General features: G+C 40.0%; 1 protein-coding gene across 1 annotated transcript in view; it reads right to left on the reverse strand.

Moving 5' to 3' along the window:
- Positions 1-18,411, reverse strand: part of als2b (alsin Rho guanine nucleotide exchange factor ALS2 b) — a 43,008-nt gene that overhangs the window by 3,376 nt on the left and 21,221 nt on the right. Inside the window, exons 11-31 of the mRNA XM_062997758.1 lie at positions 18,206-18,377; positions 16,520-16,709; positions 15,390-15,455; positions 14,139-14,301; positions 13,831-13,962; positions 11,117-11,245; positions 8,398-8,468; positions 8,254-8,320; positions 7,111-7,301; positions 6,965-7,030; positions 6,525-6,623; positions 4,770-4,934; positions 4,555-4,666; positions 4,389-4,466; positions 3,280-3,413; positions 3,027-3,191; positions 1,641-1,758; positions 1,393-1,550; positions 1,161-1,268; positions 179-355; positions 51-96 (exon numbers count right to left, since the gene is read on the reverse strand). Of these exons, the coding sequence (XP_062853828.1) occupies positions 51-96; positions 179-355; positions 1,161-1,268; positions 1,393-1,550; positions 1,641-1,758; positions 3,027-3,191; positions 3,280-3,413; positions 4,389-4,466; positions 4,555-4,666; positions 4,770-4,934; positions 6,525-6,623; positions 6,965-7,030; positions 7,111-7,301; positions 8,254-8,320; positions 8,398-8,468; positions 11,117-11,245; positions 13,831-13,962; positions 14,139-14,301; positions 15,390-15,455; positions 16,520-16,709; positions 18,206-18,377 (2,607 nt within the window). The remainder of the gene's footprint in view (positions 1-50; positions 97-178; positions 356-1,160; positions 1,269-1,392; positions 1,551-1,640; positions 1,759-3,026; positions 3,192-3,279; positions 3,414-4,388; positions 4,467-4,554; positions 4,667-4,769; positions 4,935-6,524; positions 6,624-6,964; positions 7,031-7,110; positions 7,302-8,253; positions 8,321-8,397; positions 8,469-11,116; positions 11,246-13,830; positions 13,963-14,138; positions 14,302-15,389; positions 15,456-16,519; positions 16,710-18,205; positions 18,378-18,411) is intronic.

Consider the following 18,411-nt stretch of genomic DNA (forward strand, 5'->3'; position numbering starts at 1 on the left):
CATTTCCTTATCAAATTTAAAAATGAAACAATGCAGCCACTAAATCATACCTTTTGTTTTTCGTTGTGCACTGTGATGGTAACAGGCCAGAATTTCCTACAAAAACACAGACACATTAGTGAAAAACTGACATACAGCACAGACAACACAGTTAGACGTATTAGTATACATGTCTTACTGCTGGACTCCGAGGAACGCGAGAAGAGCAAGATCGGGCTGTTTGTTGAGGCGTAGCACACAGTCCCAGTACACGTCGTCCTCTTTCTCCTTTTCTAGAGCGTATAATGTGAAGAGTGGCGGGTAGAGCCGTGGCAGCAAGATGGGCAAGAGAAGGGCTGAACTACTGACCACACGACTTTAAAAGAACACACACACACACAAACACAACAATAATGAGATGCTTATATAGTAAACACCACATACAAATGGGGAACAAAAAAACAACTGTCAAATTGGCTTTACAAAGCTGGAGTGCATATTCAGAATCCTTTTGTATACTTGTAAAATTTGCAAAGACTTAAATTCTGGTGTAAAGAACACAACACATGGACCTCTGAGTAATGGGGAAAATAATAAAATAAGATGATTTCACTTTCACTACACTTTCCTACACCTAAATGGACATTTCTTGGAGACAGAGAAAGAATGACTTCGCTCCATGCAACATGATGCTACCACCTCATATATTACATTTGGGATGGTGCTTCCTGATTTCTTTTATTTGTTAAAATCTGCACTGCATATACCATTTAGAATTCAACCCAAACAGTTTAGTCTCTTCAGAAAAAGATGCTGCCACTTTGTTAGAACCAGTGGCTAGGATTAGAAAATCCTAGGATATAACGTCATGCCTTTTGTGAGGAAGCTGAAGCTTGCTTTTCATTAGAGCTTACACCTGGACAACCACCCCAAGCATACCTCAAAGTCAAACAAGGCTTGGAGATTTGGAGTGGCCACCGTTTTTTTAAGAATACAGATTTTTAACAGCAGTGTTCCAATATCTTGTCCAGAACTGCTGGTAGCACAGCTGTGCGATTCTCTGTCAAACTGCCCCCTCATGTTGTTTGATAGACCATTGAAAACCTCCCACTGTTCTGAAAAACCATGAATGCAACTGGGCTTCAAACAGTCTAAATCTTGAGATTGTAGAAAAGACTGACCCAGGTTTTGGAGATTCTAGCTTGGTTTCACTTGACTCTGATTCCTTCTTTGCATTTGAAGCTTCAGTAAGCAACCCTCCTTCATCTGGAAGATCGGGAAAAAGGAATCTACAGCGCACCCACACACACGCACACACAAACCCACACTGATCAACTTACAATGATCTTACTAAAGTTACATAATAAAGCATGATAACAAAAAAACAAATACAAGAATCTATAGCATACACACCTGATAATCTGAAAAATGTGGTTGAGGTAGGATTTAATCTCATTGACGGCCTGCTGCAACAACCTACGATTTGCTCCAACACCCACGTAAGTCATCCGATAAACAGCAACCAGATCCTCCACCAACCGGCCCAGTGGGTGCAGCGGGGTATCACACGCCTAAGATCAAAGGTTAAAACTAGATTTCAAACAGTACTGTTCTGATCACTGTACTCGGGGGGGGGGGAGAAACAGAAGAGCAAGGCTGACCTTAATGAGGTATCGGCGAATGGTTTCATATTTCTCTAAGGTAACAGGACCATCATGCTGAGGGATAAACTCCAAACTTTCCAGAGTTTTATTATGGGACCGACTCAGAAGGTCAGGACTAGAAGACACAGACATGTACATGGATTTAAAAACTGTGCAGAAATAACTGGATGATTCCAACACTAAATGAATGTTTTAATCCCTGTATGATGAAAATCTCTCAATCACAGTCAAATAGAATATTTGAATTCTTTAATTCCAGTTTTATATCCAGAAAAGTTGGAACATTTGACTGACCACTAACTCACTACAGTGTTGTTTTGGCTGTATGCTTCGGGACATAGTTGTGTTAAAAGGTGAACGTTCGCCCCATTATAAGTGTAGGTGTGCTTTGGAGCAGTGGTCCCCAACCACCGGGCGACGGACCAGTACCAGTATCATTTATAACTGGGCCACACAGAATGAATAAATAATTAGAGATCGCTACATCAACAATGAAAACTGCTTTCATTTCCAGCACAGTGGTGTTTATCGTCTCATATCACCCCCAGGTGGAAGCAGCGTCTCGTTGCAGCAAAAAAAGCAGTATTGTAAGCAGTATAGTTATTTTATTTTAAATCCGCCCACCCTGTGGGTCCGTGAAATTATATTTTACATGAAACTGGTCCGTGGTGTAAAAAAGGTTGGGGACCGCTGCTTTGGAGGACAAAATCCTTTTTTTAAGGATCTTCCTGTATTTGGCTGCATTTACGTGTCCCACAGTTATTAGCAGTTTTCCTGTCCCTGCCACTAAAAACACCCCCATAGCATGATGCTGCCACCACCATGTTTCATTGTTGGATTGATACAAGCCAGGTAACACAATGGCCAAGGTAAAGGCCAAATCCTGGCTTTCAAAATGTAACAAAACTTGCATACCTGATGAAATTATTTATTATTATTTATTAGGATTTTAAAGTCATGTTTTACACACTTTGGTTACATTCATGACAGGACAGGTAGTTACTCGTTAGACAAGATTCATAAGTTCAAGTCTTTAATGTCAAACACAGTCATGGACAATTTTGTATCTCCAATTCACCTCACTTGCATGTCTTTGGACTGTGGGAGGAAACTGGAGCTCCTTAAGCGGGGAGAACATGCAAACTCCACACAGAAAAGACCCGGGATTACACCTGTGAATTTAACCCAGGACCTTCTTGCTGTGAGGCGACAGTCCTACTCACTGAACCACCATGCTGCCCAATGTAATGAAAAACATGTATACTTTCATTTTACAAAGATATTTGATATTACACTGAAGAGTATAGTAAGCATAAGAACAGTTTATATGGAATCTGCACTTTTTTGATTAACAAAACTTGTAAATACAGTAAAAACATTTACCTGTCTCTGTGTTGTCTTTTGTTAGTGGTTAATGCTATAGCAATGTTGTCCCAGGCAGTCCTGGTCTCCCCCTGCCCTTGAATGTCACAGCCCAGTCTGCTCCAGCACTCCCCAAACACGGCCTTCCACTTCTCCTCCGGGTGCACAGCTAACCGGCCCAGTTTACTGCCCCCACACACAGACACAAACAGAAAATAAAAAAATTGTACACTTTGAATGCCTTAAACACCCAACATGTAAAAGCAAAACCTACAGTGAACGTCTTTTTTCTTTATCGTAGTCGTACAGGTTGGGCTTGTTGTAGCACCCAGATATCTTCAGGCCAGTCCCCCACACTCCACTGATGTAACCCTCGATGTAGTCCCCGTTAGGCATTGTCAAAGTACCCTAGAGAAAGAGGGTGTAATATAAGCATAAGTGTAATGTAAGCATGTAAAAGAGGCTAAACATTCATACCAAAAGCATTATCAAAGTCTTTTTTGGAAGGTATATGCTGTTATTTTGACCAAACATTTAAGTCACATTGACCACATCATATGTCAAAAACGCAACTCTGTCCAATGTAAAGTGTATTATTATTTTGTATTGCAAAAATATGAATGATTTAGTTCCATGATCCCCACACACTAGAGCTGACATTTCGAACCGGCAAGCTTGGTGCCAACATGAACAGCGGTTGGCTGTTGTTCAAGGGCAGGGTGCCAGAGGGGACCTCATAACTGATGCAATTACAACCTCTGCTGGCTGATTGTTGGCACCTGCACAGAGTCGAGGGATAATGTGATCAGGGTGTTTCTCTTCGTACACAAAGCTGATCCACATATGAACACGCCTTGTGCAGGTGAAAAGATGCAGTCGGACGGACACGTGACGGAGGGGGCGTGTGTCAGTCTCGCTCTCTTCAATTAGGAGTGCAGATCAGCATTGGTAGAGAGGAAGCGTAATGCAATTGGGTAATTGGATACGACTAGATTGGGAGGAAAATTGGGCAAGCAAAGTATAACTTCCATTTGCACACTTATAGTATTTATTTATTTACAGACTATATTTTCAAAAAAGTAGGAAAATATTGTAAAATTGAGTTGTTCACTTTCCTGAACATTTTAATTGACAAAAGTTTTTGGTTGACCAACTTGATTATGTTTTGTAAAAATAAACGTTTTTATTTGAGAGCTCAGAATCTCGGCGCTGGTGTGTTAAATACAAAGTTTTATTGTTTGCTTCTGTGTGCAACCATCTAAATCAGACCTGCTTATTGCTTTGGGATTTGAAATGCAGGACTCAAATGCAGTGATTGGCCAGGAGTCACATTTTGAATCCGATGTAAATTCTAGTAGCTATTTTTGTGAGTTTGGAAATCACCTTTCCACTGAGAGTCCAGTCTTCTGAGAAATCCCCCTCGAATGTGGTGTCATCTTCTGAAAGCAAAACACCTGTACCCTGAGAGAAAATAAAAAGACGGACAAAATGAATCAAAAACACAACTGATTACTCTGATTTATCTCCTGCATTGACTAGAAGCTCATACCATCATCTTATTGCAGCTGAAGGCGCCCTCATAATACAGTCCAAACTGAGTGACGATTACGCCGTTTCCCTGCTTCTGATCCTCCTGCCATAAACCCATATACTTCTCCCCTCTGATAGGAACACATACACACAAATAAACATAAACATTAACATTAATATTTTAATCTGAAAGCACCAAAATGTTTATTATTTTAAAATGTTCGTTTGTTGAACCTGGTGATGTCATCAAAGACGCCATAGCCAGTTTTCTTGTCGTTCACCCATTGGCCGATAAAGACGCTGGGGGAGGTGGAGTTCAGTTTTCCACTCCGAAGCATGCCATGACCATGACGCATGTTATCCTGAAAGGAGCCCTCATACACTTCTCCTGTAGCATACCTACACACACACACATGCATACAAGTGATGCAAACTGGCCCGCTGTTTTAAATACTGACTGAAATGTGATTGAAAATACAAATGTAGTACATCAGCCACAACATGTTCAGTGTTTAACATTTAGCTTTCAATTAGTGTCCAGAGTATACAAGGTGTACAGTGGTTTCAACACCACCCACAAACACAAGGCACAAGACATACCCTAAACAGGGTGCAAATCTATCGCAGGTTAACAAACAAGACATTTTTCTCAGTAATCAACATTAGCCTTACTTTCTTGACTACTGCTTTACCACTATGCATAATATAAACTAACTAATCAGTCCAGTTAGCTGAAAAACACAGACACCCCACTGCTGTGACACCCTCCCTACGCTTTACTCCTCCTTTTCTGAGCCCGCCAAACTATTTGGTCTCCAAATTGAAATATTAGACAAAAAGTAACACCACATCACATGGTGTCTAATTTCTGGATTGTTATTTCCAAGGAAATATGTATGAAATTTTGACCAAATTACAAATGTTATATAAATTTTGCTGTTTTATTAGCACTTTGCTTGCGTTTACTTTACTCAGAGATAATATTAACAAAGACCCAATGTGTAAATCTGGAGATAAAGGTGAAAATAGGCACACCTTGTCACCTTGGGCGCGGGAATGGTCGGCAGCCTGTTGCAGCAGCTCTCACCTACTTTGCTTTTTTTGCGCTTTGCTTTTTTTTATACTCTATTATTGTTATTTACTTTTTCCATTGACAGATTGTATGGTTTTACTGTGACACTTTTTTTAATTGTAATGTTTCTGTATTTCTTATATAGTTGTAATTTGTGTACAGAAGTGTAATAGTACGAGGGTTCTTAAAGTTTCCGCACTTTTTTTGACTCTTTAAAAACAAATGACATCACTTTTCTAGTCATCTTCCTCTGCGATGCATTTTTCCCAGCGTCGTACCACCTTTTTAATGCCATCAGCAAAAAATGTTTTTGGTTGAACGAGTAGCCTCTGAAGCACCGCTGCTTTCACATCATCATCACATGAAAATCTTCTTCCCCTTAAAGCTTCTTTGAGTTTACAAAAAGATGGAAATCAGAGAGCGCTGAATCCAGACTATAAGCTCTCTCTCAGTCTCTCAGACACGACCAATTACTACTCCTCCCGCCGTCACCGTTTCCATCGTATTTTATTCTACCCTATTTTATCTACTGTAACTGCATTTACACTGTGCTGGAGCTGCTGTAACACTCAAATTCCCCCATGGGATCAAGAAAGGAATCTTACCTATCTTAGTTTTAGGGTGGTGACCCAAGGGGAAATCATTATACTTATAGTTGAACTTTCTGCACAAACCTTTCTGTTATTTGTCAGATAAGTATAATCTACCATAATAACACAAACAACTATATTATAATCTACTATAATGACATAGTATAAAACATAATAGTACAGGAAACACTGCTATATAATAGTTAATTATAAAATACTAAAAATGACATGTTGGTCAGGATTTATATATGCAATAGATTTTTAATATCAACAAGAGCAGACAATAAATAATAATAAAAAAAATGTTCCCCACCCACACAAACGTACCTGAAGGTCCCGAAGCCATGCATCTTGCCATCCTTCCACTGCCCTTGGTAATGATCATCCTTGTTTAGGCTCTTGTTAGGAACAATGTAGTCACCAAAGCTGAGGAGGATAAATAATAAGTACCTGTAAACAGCCAGCTTCGAGACTTTTGCCTTCATTAAAGTGAATGAAATGAAAAAAAAAAAAAAAAGCACAGAGATCAGTATTGCACATAGAGAGTCACACACTGATCTCTAAGTGCCATCAACCAGCCAGTAGAGGCTGCAATTCAAGAAGCATTGAGTAATGAGGAATCCCTTCAGCCTGCCCACCCTCAGACATAGCCAGTCATGTCTGTGTAGCAGAGATGAGATTTAAACTCAAAAGCTCGAGATCTCAGCAGTGGTGGGTTAGCATGTCATACCACTGTTTCGCCCATTATAGTAAAGACTGTAACTGACCCGTCCTCGAGTCCATTCTTAAATGTTCCAGTATACATCCTCCCATCGGGCCACTTCAACACGCCTCTAAAACACAAGAAAATTAAATAAAGATCTGTTTCTGACATCTACAATCATAAAAATCTAGAATTACTAGAATTACTCACCTGCCATGAGGTTTGCCTGACACCCAGCGGCCCTCAAACTTGGCTTCCTTTAATCTGCTGTCCTTATAGAACGTGTAGAAGGCGGTTCGAGAGATGGGTGGGTCTGCCCGCGAGGTAAAAGGGACAGTGTCTGACCCTGCTCCACTTAATGCCTGCTCCACGGCCTGATTTATGGCCCGTAACCACTTGGCCTGGAATAACACAGTAATTAAGTGATTATAGAAGATTGAAATGTTTGGGAATTCTATGAGGATCGAAATATAGACAACAGCTATGTGTCATTGTTTTGATACTGGGGCTACTGTGATATAACTAAGGCTCTACCTAATTCACGGCCAGGAAAATCACGTCACAGACTGTAAAATGAGCCGACAAGTACCGTTCCCCTGGCAACAGCCAAACCCCCATCGGATTGCCAGACGGAGAAGCATGATTCGTCACTCCAGAGAACACGTCTCTACTGCTCTAGAGTGCAGTGGCGGCGTGCTTTACACCACTGCATCCAACGCTTTGCATGATGCTTGGTGATGTAAGGCTTGGATGCAGCTGCTCGGCCATGGAAACCCATTCCATGAAGCTCTCTACACACTGTTCTTGAGCTAATCTGAAACCACATGAAGTTTGGAGGTCTAAAGCGACTGAGTCTGCAGAAAGTTGGCAACCTCTGCGTACTATGCACCTCAACATCCGCTGACCCCACTCTGTCATTTTACGTGGCTACCACTTCATGGCTGAGTTGCCATCGTTCCCAATCGCTTCCACTTTGTTATAATAACACTGACAGTTGACTGTGGAATATTTAGTAGTGAGGAAATTTCATGACTGGACTTGTTGCACAGGTGGCATCCTATCACAGTACCATGCTGGAATTCACTGAGCTCCTGAGAGTGACCCATTCTTTCACAAATGTTTGTAGAAGCAGTCTGCATGCCTAGGTGCTTGGTATTATACACCTGTGGCCATGGAAGTGATTGGAACACCTGAATTCAATGATTTGAATGAGTGAGTGAATACTTTTGGCAATATGGTGTATTTTGTATTATATTAACTGGTAAGAAATACAAGCCAATCATACTGCAGAATGGGGGGATTTGTTGCTATTTGCAAATATCAGTGTGTTACCGTGTTTGATTTATAGGTTACCTTTTCTGATGGTGACGAGGCCAGAAGTGTAAAGCTCTCCTCAGGTGAGGTCAACTTTAGGCCGTACCTGCCCGACACAAAACACTGTTTAGGACAGCAATACTAACAAACACAGATTAGCATGGTACACAGTAGTGCACTCACAGGCCAGTGTTTTCCTCAGATATTGGTTCCACCCACAGCGTGGCTAGTGGGAAGACATGATGTGTGGAGAACTGAGGAACATTAAAGGGAAAAAAAAGGAGTGATTTATTTCCAATGCATTTTACTTCTGGTAGACTTTACGTATTTCAAACACTGCACTTTTCATAGCAAGTGGGCAGAGCATGCCAAGAACATTTCACATTTCAGAGGCATGCTGGTATATCTTTAATCTTCAAGCACTTAAGTACACATAAAAACAGACCAGAGCTGTGTGACGGACAGTACCAAAAATGAACTGATAAAAATGGATTTAGTGAAGAAGCATTTTGAAGTAAAATTGTGTTGATCAAAATGCAACTGAATTTAAAAATGATGTGCTGATTTTTTAAAGCAACAGCAATGTTTTTATGGTGCCAAGCTGTGGGAGCTGGTAGAGTCTTGGTTCGCTAATGATCAAGGCCTGTGGGAACAGATTTTATGACAAGACAACCTCTGCTATTTTACAGAATTGAAGTGAGAATCTGTCACATAGCAATGTCATATGAAGCATATAACTAATGCTATAAGCATGTGGGTTGACAGTTCACCAATCAAAGTCAATTATGGCATAACATAGAAAGTAAATTTTTGTTACACTGTTTTAAAGGATTACAGTATAGGTGGCTTGAACTTTGTGAGGATGCTGGCCATTCTTGCCTTGTTTTGTTACTTCTAACTACTTCCAAACTTCCATCACAGTTTCCATAAAATAATAATCTAATCATCTTCTGATTTTGCAAATTATTTGAATAATATTTAGTTCTATTTTTAAATGTATTCACATCTTGATCAACTTCATTTTTACTTTTCCATGCATTTTTCCCCAAATCTATTTTATCAGATACTTTTTGCTACCTACACTCACATAGGGCTGCACAGTACATCGCCAATCATTTTGAAAATACCAATTCCCACAGTATCTTACAGAAATATTATACAACCCCAAATCAGAAAAAGTTGGGACAGCATGAAAAATGCAAATAGTAAAAAAACAGAGTTTCTTACATTTACTTTGACTTTTTAATTGCAGACATGATGAACCTGAGATATTTCATGTTTTGTCTGCTCAACTTCATTTAATTTATTAATAAACATCCATTCCTGCATTTCAGACTGGCAACATATTCCAAAAATGTTGGGACAGCAAAGCATTTACCACTTTGTAATGTTGCCATTCCTTTTCACCACACTTAAAAGACGTTTTGGCACAGAGGATAAGACCTTTTTCTGAGTAAGCCGGTTGGTTCCTATTCTGTGGTCAAAGTGGGCTTTATGTTTATGGCAGAGGAAAAGCAGTGGTGATTATGAATGACTGAATTGAGAAACAATTACTAGTAGACTGGTCAATTTAGTAGAAAGGGACTACTGGTTACAAATGTAGAATAGTAGGGTTAATTGTATCACACAGAGCTGGGCGGTATGACAGTTCATTCGGTATACCGGCTTTGATTCCTCATACAGTATCTTTGCTCATTGCTTATCAAAGACTCAGCCTTTCCTGGATGCTGCTTTTGTACCAAACCATGATTACAATCACCTGTTGACATCACCTGTTTGGAATCACATCATTATTTAGTTTTTTTTACCTCATTACTAGCCCTAAATTGCCCCCATCCCAACTTCTTTTGGAATGTGTTGTAGGCCTGAAATGCAGGAATGGAGGTTTATTAATAAATGAAATAAAGTTGAGCAGATAAAACATGAAATATCTTGGGTTCAAACTGTCTGCAATCAAATAAAAGTCAAAGTAAATGTAATGAACACTGCATTTTATTTTATTTGTATTTTCCACACTGTCCCAACCTTTTCTGATTTGGGGTTGTATATTATATAAAGAAATATAATATTTTCCTTTTGTTTCATGTGTGCACATTGCCCAGCTTTAAACACTTTTGACAGATATTTTCTTAAGTTTTGAACTGATGCCATAAAATTGATTTTTTTTAAATAATCAGCAATTTGTTTGTCAGATTTATCACATAATGTATTTGCAATATGATATTTGATATATGATGTGCAGCCCTACCACACACACTAAAAGTAATTCAAAAAAGGAACTGAGAATGGAAACCAACAAAGACAAGAGCCTGTCAATGGGACAAGTAACATGGGGACTGCATCTGACATAACCACACTGCACTGCATCATTCAAATGTACAGGCTGGGGAGAGGGGTACTACAAGCACGGAATAGGGCTTGGATCAGGCACCTCTGTGCCGGTGGCTCTAAAAGAGACAACACAGCAAGAATTCGTACTGCAGCCATTATAGCCATAACAACAGAGAGAGAAGCAAATTTACTTCTGCCATCATTCTGTAATGAAGAAGCTATGACCTCACAGTACAGATCTTGAGCAGACTAACAAAGTACCAGACTTTACTGCACTAAAACTAAAGCACTGAGCCCAGCCCTGGACACTCGGGACAGCTGTACTACAGAAAAAAGGATTGATCTATTTGTTTTTGCGCCGTTCATACTTACAAGCCCTTTAGAGGCAAACATTCCCTACCAGGACAGAAATAAACATCAGACACTCAGATTTCCCTCAGAAACACAATCTAGCAAATTAGATCAATGGATACAAGGTGTTTCCAAGCAAGTGAAAGGCAGATGCAAAAACAGAAAATGAATGATGATAAGCAGTAAAAAATTCAAGATTAGGCAAGAGGGAGTGGCATACCTGTGCGTGAACGAGAGCGTCGTTAAACAGGATGAACCAGTTGACTGAGAAGCGGCCAGCGTTCTGCAGGGTCAGAGCTTTATTGCTGCTCTCACACACCAAGCGACGAGACGGCTTACGCAGTGAGTCCTGAGATACAGGTTGAATACTTAAGCAATAGAACACGAGAGGGAGTGTGTTATCGCGAATAACATCACGAACCGAAGGCGAGTGCCGTAGATCATCACAGCCGTGATGTTATTCGCGATAACACATGACCTGAAGTGTTCTTTTGCTTTTATACGACAGTTTTTACAAAATAAAGAAAGAAAATAAATCAAAGAAGCCCTGAATTTCATAATAAATATGCTTTAATATTGACAATACCTTCCGCCAAAAAGTAGTTCCACAACAAATATAAAGTTTAACACTACAAAGCAGACATCCCAAATTGCAAAAACTCATTTCAGGGAGGTAAGAACAACAAGAAGAAAAAGGCAAGAACCTCCGAAGGGAAAAAAAAGAAATAAAAAACCTCTTGCACACACCAAAGGATATGGGTGATAACAGAACTTTCAGGAGCTGCTAACTGGGCTATTAAGCTAACTGTTCGCGTTACAAACACATTAATGTTCCCTACATAGTGCACTAGATTGTGTATCAGATCACGGATTTATGTTCCCTACATAGTGCACTAGATAGTGAATTAGACAATTGGTTATGTTCCCTACACAGTGCACTAGATTGTATATCAGATAACGCATTCATGTTCACTACATGGTGCACGACAATATATTAGACAATTGATTTATGTTCCCTACACAGTGCACTAGATTGTATTTCAGATAACGGATTTAAAACGCGATCAGGAAAAAAGTCTGTGTCGCCTGCGTGCGCGTTTGTGTGCATGAAGCTTGTCGTTACTGGCATCGCATCAGCGGAGTAATACAGTTGTGGTGTGAAAAGGCTGTGCTGTTGTCACGAATATCAGCGCGGTTAGAACGCTTCTCAACCAATCAGATTGTAAGGTCGGAACTAACTGTTGTATAAAGTACAAATGAATCAGATTTAACCTCATTTTCTACTTTAGATAGAAGATAGAATATAATAGAATGCCTTTATCTGCCATATACGTATACAGGTGCACAGTACAATGAAATTCTTTATTTTCAAATCCCAGTTTGTTTGGAAGCAGGGGTTAGAGCACAGCCATCATACAAGCAGAGAAGGTTAAGGGCCTTGCTCAAGGGCCCAACAGTGACAGCATGGCAGAGCTGGGGTTTGAACTCTGAACCTTTCAGTTAATAGCCGAAAGCTCTACCCACTAGGCTACCACTGTCCTACCACTGTTTATTCTGTACACCAGCATTTTTCAAACTTTTAAGCGACCGACATTTTGTCCATGATTTTTACCACAACCCAGGCAACACAAACAATGCATCAGAACAACACACAAAACAAAATATACTTAATTAATAAAAATGGGGGCAATCTGGTCCCACTGTGGTTTACAAGATGTAACATAAAGCCTCCAGAAGGGGGCATATTTGAATAAGGTCATTTCATTTTGATGTGGCTGTTAAAATTCATGTATTTAATTATTATTATTTTCTCTGCAACCCATTTTTTGGCTTGCAACCCTTTCCAGGGTTAAAAAAAACCTTGCATTTATTGTATAGTTGCACCCTCTACCCCATCAATCAGAGGAAATGGACCAACATAGTACGGTGGTACCTTGTAACTCGACATTCCCTAAACTCGAAATCTTTGAAACTCGCTTGAACCCTTAAACCCTTAAAGTTGACATGTGTATGACTGTCACTTCAGCGTTCGGCTTGATCGGTGCGGTAAACATCATCAAAGTGCGAATATGAGATGAATTTGCATTTGTGTCTGGAATAATTGTCAAACCATCACTTCTGAACTTGTGTTATAGCTCGGGGTTCTGAGAAATTGTAAGAATCAGCTTTTCCGAGAGAGTCTAAAACACTTATTGCTAAAATACGTTTAATGTGTAGGAACACTAAACCTCTCTTAATTATTACTGCTCATAAGTTCTCTCCACTAATGAAATTCCTCGCTCGTTGTTTTAGTACAATAAGTCACATAAAGCTTTGTGCACCGCCACAATAACGGCACAGCAGCGCAAAAGCGGTTTTGCCGCTTCTCATGTGACTGTGCCTTTACTGAACTCGCTAAGGAATAAGATATTCCAAGATCAAGCATCTCCAAAATTAAGAAGCATAAGGAAACAATAAAGAAGTAAAGGTAAAGTGCAGGTTTATTGTATTTTTAACTGTTTTCAATTGTATTTCAGAGTTTAATATATTATATTTCAGTTATTTTCAGTGTATAAGTGTCAAAAACAACCCCATTATTTTATATTAGCCTAAATATATGCAGTTCCATTGGACCATAGAACGCATTAACAGCTTTCCCATACAGCCTTATAGAAAAAAATACCTTAAAACTCAACACCTTTTAAAATCAATGCCACTCCCAGAACCAATTGACGTTGAGTTTTAAGGTACCACTGTACCCCTAAATTCAATTGAACAGATATTATTCCTAGCACTGCACTAGTGGTTGTAATAATGGTAATGCTTATGAACTGGCATTTAAGTATAAAGCTGCATTCCATTGTTGAAACCAAGAAAAGAAACTTTCTTTTCAGATAGTTTATCAAGTGATCCAATGACTTAATAATAAGGGTATTATCAACACATGCTACTCACAGTCATCTTTCCAGGAAAGCTCTTCCAAAAGTGTAGTGTGTACTCTGCCTCCTTCCTTTTCCTCTTAAGGTGAAGAGCAAGAGATTCATACTTAGAAGAGACCTCCTGTAGCTTCTGATACTCCACAGAGCTCTGAAAGGTATTAACAAATACAAAAAACAATGAACAGTTATTAACAGTTAGCAAAAACTCATAACGAGTTCATTTGTAGTGATGCTGTACAATCCGCTGTATCAACTCCTAATGGGAGCAGCCAAAAAGAATCATTCACTCACCATGCTCACAAACAGCCATGCATGTGGACCTACCGACTCATAGCATGATGCTAATTTAAGAAGAAGGTGGCCATAATCGTGGAGATGACGGATGGGCAGGTAAAAAAGATGAACCAGAATGTCGGCCAGCATGGCCCCGTCTTCAGAACACTCAGACAGTTTCTGTAAAATGTCTGTCCCCTTTCCAAACATATCCCTACAGAGACAGAGAAAGTTTTAAACAATATAAACAATTAAGTACGAAGACATGTTAGATGTGTCGGTAGGGGTTGGTTCCTATTTTGCAGCCCTGCTCGGCCAACATGGGCTTAATGTAGGCCGGTCAATTTAGTAGAAAGGCACTACTGACTACAAATGTAGAATTGCAGGGTTAATCGTAATTAGGCTACATTATTATCACATCTGCTACTCTAGATTTTTTTTTAATTAAGCCTAATTAAATCTGGATTAAAATAATGAGAGTTGCATCAGAAAGAGCATCCACCTTAAAAACTGTGCCAATTTAGGTCATTCAGACCAGAAAGATCTGCTTTGGTGACCCCAAACACAGGAAAAAATGTTAGTACGTCTTAATTTTTTGTTTGCACTTAAAAAAGGGTCAAAGCATTAATTAACCCTAAGGTTGATTAGATGGTGTAGCGGTCTAATGCGCTAGCACACCAACTTGTGAGTTCCAGTCTCAGCAGAGCCACCAACCTGGCCTGACGTCCACTCAAGCACAATTGGCTGTATTTGAGGGAGGGAGGAGAAGGTCAAAGTGGGGCACAGCCATATGTGATCTCTGGGGCTGGTAGTGGTGTCTGTGGGAGTGGTGGAGGAGTCTTCATATGTGATACAGCTTTGTGTGGGAACTCAACACTGGTAGGTGATAAGAAGTGGCATGGACACGTTTCGGTGGGGGTATGTTACAATCAGAAATTGGAATAGGGCATTAATGGTTAAAAGAATGTAGAAATTTTAATCCTGATTACTGACCAAGGCTGGTATAAAATAAAAAGAAACACTTGTAATATACACTCATCAGGCTTGTGTTAAATCAGAGATTATTCATTTTCATGACTATGTGCATAGATTAAAAGATCAGTTTCACTGGCATTATCAATAACTGCATATCTCAGCTTTGATAAAGTCTTAATTAATTAGAAATGTGTGTTAAGTGGCGTGTGAATGGCTCAGTTTCTCAGATTGAGAAGATTCAATATCAGTATCAGTATCAATACTAATTATCTGTTTTGCCCGAGAGAGACTCTGAAAACAAGCCCCACAAACAGCGTTATGACTTACTGGCAAGGTTTTACAAATGCCTGAAAGCCTCCCATAACCAGCAGGTTTCCCACTGCAGAGCTGTACCTGTAAACACAAATGCACACACACGTAAAGCAAATGCAAACATTTAGACACATATTTCTGGCAATGTTAAAACCCTGCTACTTTATTCTAAATTAAAATGACACTTTTTATGTGTATAGTGTTAACACTCATGGGCACTTTACTAGGCGTATAGACATTTATACAGGCATTCATTAATTATTTTATAAGCTTCATCTACCAAACAAATGAAATTTGTGGGTATACAATTACTGACTGCAGCCCATCTGCTTGTACATTTACATTACATTTACAATTTCTGCATTTCTATCCAAAGCCACTTACAATACTCTGACAGTATACAATCTAAGCAATCGAGGGATAAGGGCCTTGCTCAAGGGCCCAACAGTGGCAACCTGACAGTGGTTAGGTTGGAACTGGCAACCTTCTGGTACCGGTACCTTAACCACTAGTCTACAGCTGTCACCTCGGTCACCTCCGTGTGGTAATTATATGCAAGTGTGTTGGACTGTTCTCATAGGTGCTGGCCTCTTCATTAGGAACACATAGCTCTCGAAACCAGCTGTCTTTAACCAGTGGACACCTTTTGATCACATGATGTTGTTGGCTTTATATTTTTGGTTGGAACACTATTGTCCTTCCAGTGTTGACATTGAGATGTTTAAATATCTCAACACTGCTGCACTGATCCAATCAAATTGACACAACACACATTACTATGTTATTTGTGCTGAGAATGGTCCAACACCCAAAAAACATCTGGTCATTAGGGGTCCTATGGGCATCCCATTTAACTGGTGACAAAGTGTTCAAAGCAATAATATGGGTTGCTTACAGTAACTGTATACCTATAAAGTTGATTTGTCTGTGTACGTGGAGCATTTAAAAGAATCTATGAATCTACAAGCAGTTAGGTGTACCTAATAAAGTGCTCAGTGAGTGTGTGCAAGTAACAAAGCGTAGATTCAGATTATTATTCAATTATCAAATCACTCTTTCTTGTGCCTTCAAGCGAGTGTATTAGCCTGTCATTGTTATTATGATTCCTGTTTTTAATGCTCTCAGATGTGTGTGCGTGTACTTGCTCAAAATATGTGTCCAGAAACAGATGTGCGTTTTCAAGGACAACAAGCCCTCTAAGATCATGTGAGCGCCTCAGGAATGAGGTTAAGGCGGCCGAGTTCTGACCCGTCAACTGACACAGACGACTGAAGCGACTAATCAGATTTTGTAGAAGTCCAGTACAGAAGGCCCCCAGCGCAGAGCTTAAAGAATCTGAAGACAAAACACGCACATTAACACAAGATTTATGCTACACACATAATGACACAGGACAGCAAATGCATCTGACTGTAGCTTTTTAGCAAAATACACTCATGGGTGCACCACATACACTAATGGTGTAGTACTCAAAAAATAGAGCATCTATAGCATCTATATTAAGGAATGTTAATCATTTAAATGTGTAGGGTAAAACAAAAGCACCACAATGGTGTAAAAGTTATGGCCACCTTTTGTTTAGCCACACCTCGTAGCAGAATCTTGCTTCTTCTGCTATGGCAGTTATGGATGGCAAAGGGGGCATGGAGGTGCAGATGACTAACATGTTGGTTCTTCTTAATGTTAATGTGCTCCAGGTGGGAGTTCTTCTATATATCACGGTTTCTCCCTCATATAATTGCCAGCTCCTCTGTTTGGCAATCCCCCCAGTGTCACAGTACCTTTTAGGCTTCACAACAAAACTGCCCTGTATGAGCAAACTGCCCCAAAGGTGGTGTGACAACCCTTTTCCAGAGCAGATCCTAGCTGTAAATCCACCTTGATTGGTGAGGTTGGGGTGACAACTGTGCGTTTCTGTCCCCTGCTTGTGTTAAGATCCCTATCTTGCCTATTTTCCAAGAACTGGGATATCACAAACGTCCGAAGCAACCTGTCATATTGCGACATCCAGTTACTAGTCTATCCACTTTCTCTGTTGTGGACTACAAATGCTTATGTTTCTTTCATTTGTCACTTTGTATACGTTATTTTTGGCCACCTTCATTATTGGCATATATCCCCTTTTTTGTTAGAGGCTGTTTAGCAACAGTATTGTTCTGCCTTGATTTTTTTCACCTGCACTAGGCGAGTGCTAATGCGGATCAGCCCTGTGTACGGAGAGCCACACCCTGATCAACGCACTCCTTCCCCGCCTCTGTGCAGGCGCCATCTATCAGCCAGCAGAGGTCGTAGTTGCATCAGTTACGAGGAGACCCTATCCGGCTTACTACTACCCCACCCCTATAAGAACAACAGGTCAATCTTTGTTCAACCCAGCTGGATGGCAGAGCTGAGATTCGATACGATGTATTTGAGATCCCAGCTCCGGTCTGCTAGCGTGTGTTTTACCGTTGTGCCACCTGCGTGGCTTGCAATGACATTTCCAACCAGCTCAGGCCATATGGTGTAGCATTTAAAATTGAAAAATTAAACTTTAATTGGTGCCGTAGCATTGGGGCTATGCATAAATCAAGTCCCTCTAACTCACCAGTTGTGGTCTTTTCAAATGATGGACATGGGGGGCAGGAGATGGGCTACTGTGAGTACTTGTACAGTATTTGCAAAATACATAACATGGACATTATAACTAAAAAGCTCTCTAATAAAAAAAATAGACAGCAATGATTGGTGTAAAATATATGCATTGAATAAACTAATAAAAGTTTATTCAAACTAACACATTTTCCTGAACTATATTGAATATAATGCTGTAAATGATTCACACATCTTACCCAGTTTGAGCAGTGGCTGCAGAAGGAGGTTTTTGATGCTCGTCAGTTTACAGTAGTATTTTCTCTCGGCTGCTGCCAGCTCGTGCAGGCTAGCAATGAAGCCAATTACATTACGGTCAGCCAGCGCTGCACAAAGCTGCCCACCCGCAAACACACTGCTCACATAGCCAAGCTACAACACAAACAATGTACAATAGAAAAGCATC

The sequence above is a fragment of the Trichomycterus rosablanca genome, chromosome 6 (genome assembly GCF_030014385.1).
Source record: "Trichomycterus rosablanca isolate fTriRos1 chromosome 6, fTriRos1.hap1, whole genome shotgun sequence".
Classification (NCBI taxonomy): Eukaryota; Metazoa; Chordata; class Actinopteri; order Siluriformes; family Trichomycteridae; genus Trichomycterus; species Trichomycterus rosablanca.